Here is a 13951-nt window from a genome sequence, read left to right on the forward strand (position 1 = left end):
TCACTGTCTTTTGGCCAGTGACTATAGCGTGGCGTGACAACTTGTTCCTTCCCTTAGAGGGTGGTGGAGTGGGCCTTGTTCACCTGTTCGTGCATCGACTTGTTTCCCATTTTTTCTTTTTCAAATCGGCAAACCACCCGTTTCTGGTAGCTGTGCTCATTAGGCGGCTTAGTTTTCATGTGCCTTACTTATTCGCACCGAGTATGCAGGCTCGTGAGGGGACTTTATGGGGATTCCTTAAGGAGGTTGCTGACACTTTCAATTTCCTCACTGTACGCTTCTCCTTAGATTACCTCTATAGCCTCTCGAGAAAACAGATGACCCAGGCTCTCACTGAGTCTTTGTTCCCTACACCATTGTATCGGCAGACTTATCTGGGGTCTTTGGACATCAGTGTTCTAAAGCGTGTTAGGCGGATGTGCATTCAGGCAGCTGCTAAAACGTTCTTTTTCAAACTACACACAGCGACGCTGCCTGTCAAGACATTTCTTAATGACAAGGGGATGTTTGTACCCTGGAATGTGAATTGCCGTCTCTGTAACGCGTCTGAGACAATTGATCATTGCTTCATCGTGTGCCGTGATGCCATGTTCTTTTGGGACATACTACAACGAACTCTTAAGAAGGACATTGAAATTACACCATACACTATTAGATTTCTGCCTGTTGGCAAAAACTCTGTTGTGCCTTATGACCTGTTTGTGTTGATGGGACTATTCAGGCTTTGGAAAAGCCGTATGATGGACAGACATGCCGAGCCACCAAGATCGTCCAAATCTGTGTTTCGTGAACAGTGTGCTTTGGTGAGGAGTGTATATGCTGCACGCGAAGAAACTCCAAGCTGGCTGCCGTGCCTAGATGTATGTGTGTGCCTCCCTGAATTTTGATGTTTTCATGGGGATGCAGTGTGGAGTTAGGGCTATGGCGGGCTCCTATTAAGCAGCCCGGTAACTTGAGACGCGAACCAGTTTGATTGAAGTTTTTCCCCTTTTTACGGAAGTTCTTCCATGCAATAAAGAAAAAAAAAAGACTATAGCGTGGCATTGTGGTAGGGCATCCGCCTCGCATTCGGGAGGTGCTGGGTTCGATCCCCAGTGCCGCCGGGTACCCACCGATTTCTTTAATGGGTACAAGCTTTCCCCTGGCCTGGTGCTCGGCTCTTCTAGGGTGAGATGCTTGGGAAAAGGGTCTTAGACCAAAGTTGCCTTGACGGATCATAGATAAGTTCCACCGTCAAGCAACCCTAAATCCGCCCCGTGCGGTAGAAGCCCAACTTGTGGCCCAATATGTTTAGTGAAAATTGTTCTATATGCAGTTCATGCTACCACTCTGCCTTGCGTCAGCCTGAATAATTCCGATTTTTTGCACCGTCTTTGGCTGGAATCGTCCCAAGATGTGTCATTGTATGCCGTATGCGTGACCTCAGGTCACCCCGAAATACTGAGAGGAGGCTGGAGGTTGAGAGCTGCATGATATAGACCCCTCATCTGAAACTTCCTGAGCCTTAAGAGCGACGCCGACGCATGTGACACAAACAGTTATTCCAGTAAGATCGTCAGTAAGCGGTGAACGGAAGCCGTTCAGGAACGCCTCGAGCTGAACGATCTGACGATGCGGCGGAAGAGAAGAACGCTGAGAATCTAAAAACTTACAGTGCAGCTGACGCAGAGTTTATCTAGAAGTTTGTCTAGGGTGCGTGTTACCTTTACGAATGAGTGGGGTTCGAGGGGAGTATGATCTTGCCAACTGGCCCTTCTTGATTATGTGCGTCACTGTTTGAGGTCGAGTGTACGATGATCACGCCGTTAATGCACGCGGTGACTGCGCAATGAACTCACAGAGGTCCCTCCCGATTGCCTCGCGCGATGTTCTGAGACACCAACATATTGTTTTTGTTTCTAACGAAGCGGAAAGTATCAAGGGAGCCTGCATGGATGCTCAGCTTGTGGCTAAGAAAGCTTAATTGAGCTGGGATATACAAGGATTATGATACCAGATTTTTCTAGTTTTTATTTGCGGTACGCATATGTGTTTTTGCTTATTTTTTACCGTTAAGTGTTGCTTTAGGGGATCAAAGAGATGCGGTAAATAAACAGAGCCATGTCTGCGGCATGATTGTAGCAGAGTCGTTTGACCGGGTCCCTGTTCTAACGCAGCTTAATATGCTGCACTGTCCGACGACAGAGCCACTGCAGCCATGTGCCAGAGGCTGGTTTGGAATCAGGGCTTCGGAGAGCAACAAAATGCAGTTAATGTCGTGGCCAAGATTAACAGAACATGAAGGATGGATAAATGAACTCCAAAAGTGGAGCCAACTGCAAGTGACTGTCAGAGTCGCCATATTGGGAACTAACTCCATGGTTATTGATCTGTTCTCATGTCCCGAGGCTTCTGGAATTTTTCCTGCATATTCCTGAGTGCTTGGCAGTACAAGGCACTGTGACAAACGCGCATAAATTTGTGTCAGGTACTGTTGCGCGTCGGAGGGAAATGAGCACGTGTGACTGTTTTAGGTAGGCTTTGTGCATGATATGTGCAGGCTTGAAAATGCCTGCTTTGGAAGGTAGTCGTAAGGCAGCCAAGCAATGGTAACGAATATGCTTCAGCCATCCAGGACGCGTTTCACTTAGCGCAGAGAAGAAACAATAGAGCTATTGTGGTCGCCTCCCGGTCGCTTTTCCAATTATTATGTATTTGGAGGGGGGTGGGGGTGGTGGCTACTTTACATGACGGAACTGTAAAGTTTAAAACCACATTGAAGAGAGAAAAAGGGAGATAAAATTTTACACGTTTTTGAAATGTTTAATGCGTCTGGTAGGCGCACTCCTTACATGACCCGCAGCCATGAATCAGTGGCTACGGCACTCTGATGCTCAACATGAGTTATGAGTTAAATACCGGGCTTGGGGACTACTTTCATTGAGTCGAGATGTTGAAACGACCGTTCAGTGACATTTCTCGTCCCCCTCTTTTCCTTGTACTTCTCTCCGCGAAAGTCCTTAACTGAGATGACTACGAGCTCATTTTATGAACGAAGCCTCATGGCTGTAACGTTTGTCACAAGGTAAAGTTTTGTGTTACTCGAATTTCAACGAGTGCCATTGGACTTTAGGGTCTTCACGCAGTCACTCGATTAACTTTAGTTGGAGAGCGCATTCCGCCTGGGCACCCTTAAAGCTATCTGCGTGTACATACAGCTTCTTCTGCGCAGTGAAGAGTTTTGTGCGCAGTGGTGGTCGTGGATCGAAAGGCTACTGCAACCCCCAACATGATCAACATGATCAAGGACTGCCAATCTCCTCGGACTTGACCTGCTGCGCCGATTCAGTTTAACAAACTTCATGAGAAAAGCAAGATAAGCGGAGCCATTCGCAGTCGATCCCTGGCTGGGTTGAACGGCAGACGCATAGAAGCGAGTGTAGCTGGCAGAGGTGCGGATGCCAGGTACCCCAGAGCTGACGGCACGCGTCCGATGTCTTCTCTCTGCATGACCAATAATTCAGGACAGCGCTCAGCCAGTGCTGCTAACCCTAGCGGCCTGTCATGTTGTTTTGATAATGATGATGATGATGATGCCCTCAGGCTTAATGGCATATACCCGCCGCGGGGGATTGGTTGGTTGGTTGGCCTCAAGTAGAATGGCACATACCCACTACGGGGGAGTGGCCAAGACACAGGCGGTGAACTGTTTGAATGATTAAGAGTTTTAGAGGTAAAGGAGTATTAATAGGGTATAGGCTGACAGATTGGACGACGCAACGAAAGGGGACCTGTTAGCAGGGAGATCGAAGATGGGAGGACGGCATTATGTGCAAATTTGAATGCAACATATGGAATGGTTCAATTTTGTATTGACTGAAAGAGAGCAGGGAGCATCTGTAGGCATTCGATCGCTCTCCTTCTTTCTTGCATCATGAATGCTGCCAACGCGCCATTTTTGAATTTTCAATCCCATGCACTACATGGTGATAGCCAAGAGAACTAGAAGCGCTTGTCCCGAATTCCTGAATCATAACCGCTGGTACGCATCGCGCGTTACAAGGGGCGGAGTCAAAAGCGCATTTTTAATCGGCGATTAGATTACACCGATAAGAACTGAATCGCCAAACAAATCACATTTGCGGCTGGCCTGGCTAATGCGGTTTAACGTCTCAAAGCTATTCAGGCTATGAGAGACACCCTAGGGAAGGGCTCTGGAAATTTCTACCACCTGTGGTTCATTAACGTGCACTGACATCACACAGTGCACGGGCCTCTATAAAATTTTGCCTCCATCGAAATTCGACTGCCATGGCAGGGATTGAACCCGCGTCTTTATGGGGCAGTAACCGAGCACCATAACCACTGAGGCACCGCGGCGGCCTCACACTTTCGTAGATTATAACGTGCCCACGCTCGGACGGCCAAGACTCTTTGAATTCGGCAGACGCTCCAGCTTGCTTGTAAAGAAGTAGCTGGCTGAGACAGTAAAACTGCGGTTGGTGCTTGAAAATAATGCTAACGGGAGGCAGGTAGACATCGTGCTTGGAAATGCGTCGACGAAGAAAGAATGCAGCATGACAGGTCATTGACCAAATATTGGATTCGCCTGCAACAGAAGGCCGGTTTCTTGGAGTGCTACTTTGTGTCATGTTATGAACGCCTCTTCTCTTAATGCATAATTCTTTGCTGCTAACTCTTTCTCTGGTGAAGCAGGTGCCAAAAAGAACTGATATGAAAAACATGGCCTTTCGAGGGGCATTAAAGAAATCAGTGTCAAGGTAGAATGAAGAAAAAAATATTTTCTGCAAATTTAAATTTTACTGTGTTAATTGTCTGCGGCGAAGACGAGGAAAGCGTAATACTTTGCAAAGAAATAAAGCCTAGGCTCTGTAATGTTGTTCCTTTTATTTACTTTTGCAATTTATTACTTATTCTTGTCTTGTGAGGAGCGTTTTAAGCTGATCGACAGCGAATTTTTTCAAAATTTTTATTATCCAGCGGTCATCTCACTTGGTGTCTCTTAGCCAACTGCGTACTTGCAAAAGAAGAAGAGAAAGTCATCACCAGTCGGGTTTTTGCTGCTCGCCGTTCATGAAAACTGGTCCGCTGACACCTAAGTAACTTGGTGAGTAGTTCCTTTCATGCAATGTTCAGTTTTGAGGTGCGCATCTCTCTCGTTTTGGTACAGGCTTCACCGCAGCTGGCCTTTGTTAGTATTCACTGTTGCGCCGTAACACCGCATTGAAGCTATTATGGGGCGAACATCCCTGATGTCCTCTCTCCTTCTCCCTTCTCATTGTTGACCTTAATAACGCGATGTATTTGCAAAAGGGAAATGTATACAGTGAGAGAGACTGGTAGCAGTGCCGCCAAGCAGTATGGCAAGCACCGTCCAGCCCGAGCAGCCACATTGTTCTCCTCTTTCTCCAAGCATTACGGCCATGACACAATGCTCGCAATCTGCCTGCGCGCTCAGTTAAACTCGCTAAGGCAGTTTTTGATAGGGCTCACTAAGCAAAATAAGGTGGCTACAAAAGAATCAGCGCTGATTGTTGATCCAGATATGATTCATCTGTCGCCGGCCATGAAGTTAATTAATATGCGCCCTGACCAGTAAGCACCTCAGCGGGTTACAAAATTCGAAAAAGAACGGGTATGCCCCTAAGACCGTTGGATTCGCCGAAGCCGGCTCATCATATTCTTCTTTGTATCCGGCACACACTGGAATCGACTTTCCTCGCGCAATGGCGTGACGATTGTGGATATTCCTCGCAGCAACTCAACATAAATGCTAGCTGCAATTGCAACTAAAAACTTATCGAGACTTTCAGGCCGACACTGAATACATGAAGAGATATTAGATAAAAAAACGATGCACTAATTTCTCTCAAAACAATTCGTTGTAACAAACTTGAGAAATGTAACGAATGGAATGCAAAAAGTTTTAAGTCTAGCATAAAAAAAAGTACTGATGGAGCAAAGCGCTCTATGGGTGTCGTCATTTTCTTGCCGCATTTCTGCTCTCTGCTTTCGGTCATATAACATTTACCAACCGCAAATCTCGTCTCATCGAATACATTTTTATTTTTCAACCCGGCTTTTGTTCTTTCGCTCCTCCTCGAGCATTACCGCTCTCGGCTTAGCAGTTTCCTAATTCTGTGATTTCTGGAGACGCCTTTGTCGCAGCCCTCAGGGTACTGTGATATCGATACTCTTGTGTCACGTGTATTAGCTCAGTTATGGCTGGAAAATTTTCAGACTCACACATGATGTGCAATGGAAAATTGCTTAGCGAAACTTTAGTACAAAAGATACACAAGCAGTCTGTATCAATATTTAGTTCAGCCGAAACTTACGCCACGCTATTGTATAACAAAATATTACAAATTCCCGCAGAATTCGTGACACGGACAGCGCGGACGAGCCTCTCTTTCTTCCGAATCCTCGCTGCTGCCAGCTGATTGGTGGACACCGATTCTCCCGACGACCGTGGGCTTGTGCTCACCACACGGAGCAGCCATGCTACTACCATTTGTTTTGGCTGTGTGCAGCCTTCTCCTGGCGTCGGAAGGGCTCCCTTACGACACGACGACTGAGTATGAGTACGCATACTACGAGGCTCCGTGTGGCCGGATATGCGGCGGGGTTGGTGGCATCGACTGTGCCCCTCCGTGTTTCTGCAAGTTCAGTCGCATGGGTGGCGACAGGGGCTTCTGCCAGAGCAGCAAGTACAACATCACGTATCCGGATGACACGGAGTTCCCCTGAGCAGCTGTCGTCCACATTCGTTACTTTTAGGGTTTCAGATTTATTTATGTTTTCTCTTTTTTATTTCTTTCGGGAAGGATCGTGGGAAAGGCAGTTTGTCCTATATTAATGGACGTATTTCAGGAACTTTCATTTCCTTCTAATTAAAAGTGGCAACAACATTCAGTGGTTACTGTATCCGATGTCAAGTGCCGCTTAAGGCGTGCAAGCACGCAAGCAAGCTGGCGTGCAACCATGCCATATTTTCAGTGGTTTCTTTGGATTGAGCAACAGAGGAAATAAACGCTGCCTTACAGGCTGGCACCCTGGTATTACCTTTGTTTCTTAGGTGGTTACGTAGTCATAGATTAGCTCGCTTCTTTCACAGCCACTTTCTCCAGGTTTTCAGAACGCCGATTTAGAATTTGCCTCAGGACGCAGACGTCTTGAGAGCGTGCTCCTCACAATCAAGAATTGCCGGTTTCGGGGAAAGCGTGTTCTCTAATACGGTGTGCTGAATTGTGCTCCAGTGAGCGCCATTTTCCTGTGTTAGCTCTGTTGGGTGGATTGCGCGCACAGTATAAGCAGCCAGTTTGGTTGGTGTGGTTTGTGTGAAGACAACGTCATGTCTGGAGAAGCGGCCTCCCAGAGGTTTTCCTTCCGTGTTATTCATTCCTAAACTGGCTGTCCTGGAAAAGAAAGCAGGCAATAAAAACAGCCAGGTTCCTTGTAATCTCAGCAAAGTGCGGTTGATTGAACGTGCGTAGTCAGAAAACGCACTTGAGCTTTTGGTGTGAAACGTGTTGTGGTCCCTTTCATTCAAATATGGGGCTCTAGCAAGATTGGTGACGTCATGCCGCAAGCAGCACGACTGGCTACTTCGATGATGCTTCATGCATTTGAGTCTTGCGGCGACACCAGTGCGACAGAAGAATGAAAAGGGTAAGCTTGTTTTCTGATCGGTATTTGTTTTAAATTCATTCAGAACGCCTGTGTTGCTCACTACAATCTTACGATGCCTCTTTTTTGCTGCTTGTGGCTAGTAGTTCGATGACGTTCATGTTCGCAGCGGCGGGAGCCATTTTAGCAGTTTTCTCATACCTCGTACGGTTAAATGGTGGAGTATGATGTGAAGAAGTTGTGGATCACAACGACATGATTCGGTAATGCGCGCAAATGGAATGAGGAAACCACAATGAAACAAATGATTCACTTCATAGTTTCATAAAAAAATTAAACGCATAATTTGCCTAACTTGAACCGCAAGGTCATGCACATCTCATGCAATAGAGAGGAGCAAGAGTTTAAAAAAGCAGCAAAAAAAAACTCGCGTAAATATTTTAAGAAATTCCAGAAATTTGTTGATTACTTAACTTTACTGCTTCGTGTGACACGTACAAGTAAAAAAAATGGAAAATTAAACCCTGAAACAATGCTCAGTCGAAGTGTTTACATATCAGGGTTTCATAAATATGCCATAGTTAATCAGATGGGATGGCAGAAAAACCTGAGGGGCAATTTGGCACGTTATTAAAGAATAGTAGAAAATTCCACACTTTTATTCAGATAGCGTAAAAATTTATGTATCTTGGGACAAAGGCAGTTACACAGTGCCATGCTTTCTTTTTCCTTTTTTGACCTCCGTCACCTGGTCTGCCTGATAATATTGTTAGTTTACTGAGAGTTCTGTATCTGATGTCCTTAAGAGCGTTATGATCAATGCCTTTGAATTTACCAGTTGCATTAACTTTAGGTGTTCCGTATGTGTTCCTCTGTGGCCCTCCCGTTTTATCAAACTTATGTTATCAATCTACGATGAAACACAACATCAGAAACGGAATGCATTTTAGTGTAGGCACATTATGGCGTGATTTACCAAGTTAATGCCAAGCTATGGAAGTAAGTTCGTGCTTTGTGACATCTAAAGCACACGAAGGTGACGTTATAAGTGGCGGCTAATTTTAAATACATGCTGGAGTGAACCTTTTGCAGCGGCCAAGATCGGGCTTCTATTTTTGAATGCCCACCACTACTAAACGGCACCTAAGCAAGCGGAACAATCAGTGGAATTAACCTGCATCATGAACGCGTTAAGCGCTTCCTTTAGAGAGTGGGGGCGGACATCGGGGAGCTGTGTGGGGGGCCCAGCGTGCATGCCTTATCGTGCGTTATCGGCAGTAGCTCTTGGCAGTCTCGTTGGCCAGACGAAGTTTCTGACAACGTCAGTAGGCTGAGGTGGCTGCTTCTTATCGAGGGCGTCCGGCTGGCGCCAACTCAGTGGTTCGCCACTAACAACCTAACCGGGCCATTTGCAACAGCGACAGGGTGAGTGTGTTCAGTCACCAGTGCTGACGAAACCCCCCATTATTACAAAAACAAGGGGTACCCTCGAGCTTATAATCTAGCGTTACGACGTATTAATAACAGCCATGTTCTGTGCGCAAAGATCGTCACTCACAATTGCAGGGCACAACGCTGTCGTTTAAAATAAAGTTGAATGGTATCGCCATATGCAGTGGTTTTCAGCCGCCGCTCGGACTTGTTCAATCCGACACGGGTATGCCCTGCTCTTCTAAGGTAGTGATAAAAGTGAGCGTGAATGTCTTGTTTATAACCAGTATACTGCCATGCGGAGCAGAGTGGTTTAAACAAACAATGTGATTGTAATGGGTGCTGCTCATTCCCCTATTATTTCTCAGCTGCATCCTTGCGCAATTAGCAGTATTTTCTTTGGATACGTACCACTGGTTACAAAGTATTTTATTCTGGCTTTCATAACTTCCGGGCAGGGAACTGCTGGAGCGATAACGGGGTCAAGGAGGCTTTCCGGAGTTTCCACTCGTGCGTGCCTCCTTGCGCTGTTTTGCACCTAAAGAAGATACGCTCCAGCTAGACAAAAACAAGCTTTATTGCTGAAAGTGCACACTGCTGATACAAAAAGCAACAAACTAAACTATTGTGGATAGAGAATGGAAACTCAAAAGTGTAAAACGAAGCAAAATGCAAGGTAAAAAAAAAACTCAAACCACTCAGAATACAAAGCCATTAACAATGAGTTGTGTGAATAGAATCTGGGCTTGGTGGCAAGTTTTTGCAACGCTGACGAGGCATACTCCGCAGCAGCAGGTTCGATGTTGCGTTTAAAGTTGTGTTATGGCTCAACCGCAAACTATTGTGGAACAACTAGAAGCGAACTTTTTGTGTTTGTTTTTTTTTGACGCAGCCACCGATGACCGTTTCAGTGTTCACTGGACTAATTGTTGAGCATTTCCTTTACGGGCACTAACACAGGGTTACGAAGTGTGGAACGCGACTTCACGACTGAACTCCTGCAATAGAATTATGGCCATTTTTTTTCTGCTTTCCATATCTTCTGGCCAAAAAAAAAAATGAAAAACGTATGAGTTTTTTTTATAAATTCTAGTTATTTTTTTCTCCGGTACCTCCCATCAATAGCATAGTAGCTGAAATTCCCGACAGAACGGCGGTCAGGGTGAACACTTTTTTTGCGCAAAACATGCCGGGCAATTTCCGAACCAAAAAAGATAACTATTTGCGCAGATTCGTGTGTAGGACGACGTTGACGAGCTTGATCTCCGGCAGGGTCCTCGCTGCTGTCATCTGATCAGCACAACTCAAGTTCTACCCAAGAAAGAAAAGCTCTTTACCTATCGCACCCAACAGGCATGCTATTACCGTCTACGTTGATCGTGTGCACCTTACTGCTGGCGTCACAGGCGGTCCCGTTCACAGCGCCACCGCGGTACGGAGAATGCCATGGCAGTTGCGGTGGAGTCGCCGGGTTCCGGTGCGAGCCTTCATGCGAATGCCAGTACCCGTATGCAAGCACATTGGGCGTCTGCGCGCCTAATGGCTCACAGCCGTGGATTCCGCCGGATTTGCTCTACCACACCTGAACGGTTGGCACTTCCGTTTTCTATGCCGTGCTGCTGATGTTGCGACATGACATTTTTAAATCTTTTCAGGTTTTTGGAATGAGTGCGTCGAATTTCGTTAAATTTGAGTGTGTAACTTATTTTTCGTTTCTTCTGGACAGGTGTGACAGCAACTCTAAGTGGTGACATGTGACGAGTTGCACTGGCACGTACTCCTGAAGTGAACTCCCTGAAGTGAACTGACTACCGAAGAAATAAACAACTGCTCTTGCTGACCTTCCTGGAAAAGGTGCAGTCAACCTGTCGTCTGGGTGACTGATTGATTGAAGACTTTAATATTAGTTGGTAAAGTAGTGAGTATGGTGAATAAGATGGCCAGGGGTCCTTGAGCCCTGGTGGCTTCCGCCGTCCAAGTGGGCCTGGCGGCGCGCGCTCCTGAAGCCGGCTTGGATTTTGCGTGTTTAGGAACCCAGAATTTCTTGCTCTGCAGTGGATACAAAAACTTTGCTTTCAAACATTCTAAAACTATGATGGGCGGGGTGTAAACCTGATTTAAAGTGAAGCGTCAAACTTTCCAATTATAACAGTTTTAGAGTTGGGATTAGATTTCGTTTTAGCAGCTTACTAATTATAACGCCTTAGCTGTTTTATAATGCTCGTTAAAGGAGACAGTATTATATTGAGGCAATAAATTGTTCAGGAGGAAAAATATTTTTGAAACATTACTAAAAGCCTTCTATGGGAACGGCTAGCATGAAGGCTCACGATTCGTCGTGAGTAGAGACATGTCAACCACGGTGAATCCTCAGCGGCTCTAGTGTTAATTTCTAGGTGCCATTCATAATGTTTTGCGGTTTTGACTACACAACGTATACGCTCCACCTTCCCGTTGGCCATTTTAGACAGCGTGAAAATTTTACGCGCGTTCAGAATCACGTTCTTCTTTTCAGCGAAATGCGGCAGTGAAATTCATGTCCACAGATTGCGCCGTTCCAAAAGAAGAGGTGTTGCGAAGCAAGTGCTCTTTGGTTACATCTGAAATAAAATCTAAAGCAAAGCATTCATGCGAGCTTTTTTGTCACTTTGTGCACGTAGTTCCACTTCTAACGCTTGAAGATAACTCTGACGCAGTCATGCTTTCCGCCGCCACAATGTATTCTTGTTAAAGGTGAGTCTTGCTGTGGTGCAAGTATTGCTAGGTGATTTATTATTGGATGAAAAAAGTTCCACATTCTTAAGTGCCGTCATCGTTTCGTTGACAGGTGTGAAAACATACTTGCGGAGAAGTCTGCTTTGCCCAAACGAATAACCATTACGTGATATAGCGCGCTCAGCTACTCATGGTGATGGGCACTAGTTTTAAGAAGAGCGTCCCTTCGAATGGAGACGTATCTTGGTCGCAAAGACCCCACGAGGGCCAGCGGCGTCGCACACCTGGGTCATTTATATAGCCCAATTCCCAAAACGTAGACAGACACGGCGTATAAATCTAGCTACCGTCAGATTCTGGAAATTAGGATCAGTGATCACGAAAAATCGTTTACAGTGTTTCATGTCTTTAGACAGTGTCTTAAGAGAGAAGGAATTGGTGCTAATTTTCTAAGATGCGGCGGCACTTCACAGAAATACTTGCTACATGCAAAGCAGAGATGACACAAAATAGAAAATGACCGCGAGTTTGTTTTATGGGGTTTAACGCACCAAAACGGCTCAGGCTGTGAGGACGGCGCAATGGAGGGCTTGGGATGATTTTGGCCAACTGTGGTTCTTCAACGTGCACTGACATCGTACTACAGTACATGGCCCTGGAGCATTTCGCCTACGCCGAAATGCAATCGCCGCGGCTGGGGACGGTGGATTTGATTACATGAAGAGAACATGTTCTTTCGGCGTCACACCTGCCCAGGGGGTAAACGCGGCGCGCTAGCTACCGATTGATGCACTCACGCTGGACACATGGATGCAATGGCACCTGCTGCCTGGTCGAATCGCCGTCTTTAGGACAGTGACTATACTTGGCCAGCACTGTCCATTTCGTTACGCTGGATAATGCCTATATTAACGTTAACAGATTATCTGGACCACTGCTGCTTCTATTATGAGTGTGTGGACTGAAAACGTGGAAATATCGTGGGCATCCTCCCATTACTTTCAAAAAGTCTGGTTGCTGACTCGGGGGCGCTGACCAGCCAATAAGCGTGCGCGTCGTGATGTTGCAGCAGCCGCCATGACTGCTGGACCAATAACTGTACCAACAGTAGCCGAGCACCATAACCACTGAGCCACCACGGCCGCCACATAAATTTGTGCAAAATACTGTTGCGCGTAGGAGGGAAGTCAGCCCGTGTGAGTGCTTTAGGTAGCTTTTGTGCAAGATTAAGGACTTGAAAAACGCCGGCTTTGGAAGGCAGTCATATGGCAGCCAAGCAATAAGGACGAAAATGCTGAGGGCATGCAAGACGCGTCAAATCCAGCACAGAGACGCAAAGGGCTAGTGTGGCGCCTCCCGGTCGGGTTTCCAATTATTCTCAGTACGCTTTTGGGGGTGGGGAAAGGGGGGGGGGGGGGGCTTTATATGACGGAACTGTAAAGCTTAAAGCCACCTTGAAGAGATAAATAGGAAGATAAAATTTTACACGTTTTTTAAATGTTTGACGAGTCAGGTAGGCGGACTTAGTAAGGCTGAGATCTGGGCGAGTTGGTATGCATTCATACTGGTGAACAGCGCAAAAAAGGCGGGACAACAAAACAAGCGCCTTGTTGCGCTGTTCACCAGTATGAAGGTAGGCGGACTCCTTACAAGACCTGCAGCCGTGGATCAGCGGCTACAGCACTCTGATGCTCGGTATTAGTTGTCAGCTCGATACCGTCAACGGCGACTACTTTTCATTAAGTCGAGATGTTGAGACGCTCATTAACTGACTCTTCGTGCCCTCTTCATTTCCGTACACTCCTCTTTCTCGAAAGCGTTCAACTAAGGTGGTTACGAGCTCCTTTTATCAGCAAATCCTGATAGCTATAACTTTTATCACACGGGAAAATTGCGTGTCACTTGAATTTCAACGAGTGGCGCTCACCTTCAGGGTCTTTTTTTTATTCGAGATGTTTGCCATTAGGCATAATGTAAAAAGGAAGAAAGTTATAAGAAGGAGTGTAAATAAGCCTGGCTTAAAAAGCGGCATAAGTTCACGATAAAGCGATTACCATGAGTCCACTTGCGATAGTCGCCTGCAACGTCCCATCGCAGTTGAATTAACCTCCATTAGCGAACGATGTAGGCACTTCCTTCAGGCAGCGGGAACGGACATCGGGGAATAGGGTTGGGG

The 13951-nt window shown here is 46.3% G+C and overlaps 1 protein-coding gene and 1 long non-coding RNA gene across 2 annotated transcripts in view; both read left to right on the forward strand.

Moving 5' to 3' along the window:
- The window catches only part of LOC149359527 (endothelin-converting enzyme 1-like), a 56987-nt gene extending 50237 nt beyond the window's left edge, over positions 1 to 6750 (forward strand). Inside the window, exon 4 of the mRNA XM_089567694.1 lies at positions 6534 to 6750. Coding sequence (XP_089423820.1) covers positions 6534 to 6750 — 217 coding nt within the window. The remainder of the gene's footprint in view (positions 1 to 6533) is intronic.
- A 2193-nt stretch (positions 6751 to 8943) lies between these two features.
- LOC149359528 (uncharacterized) lies at positions 8944 to 10875 on the forward strand. Its single transcript, XR_016288277.1, has 3 exons — positions 8944 to 9054; positions 10333 to 10649; positions 10787 to 10875. It is a non-coding gene; the product is annotated as an uncharacterized LOC149359528 (long non-coding RNA).
- Positions 10876 to 13951: the final 3076 nt, after the last annotated feature.

This window comes from Amblyomma mixtum, chromosome 2 (assembly GCF_055824585.1).
Source record: "Amblyomma mixtum isolate Tamu chromosome 2, ASM5582458v1, whole genome shotgun sequence".
NCBI classification, from domain to species: domain Eukaryota; kingdom Metazoa; phylum Arthropoda; class Arachnida; order Ixodida; family Ixodidae; genus Amblyomma; species Amblyomma mixtum.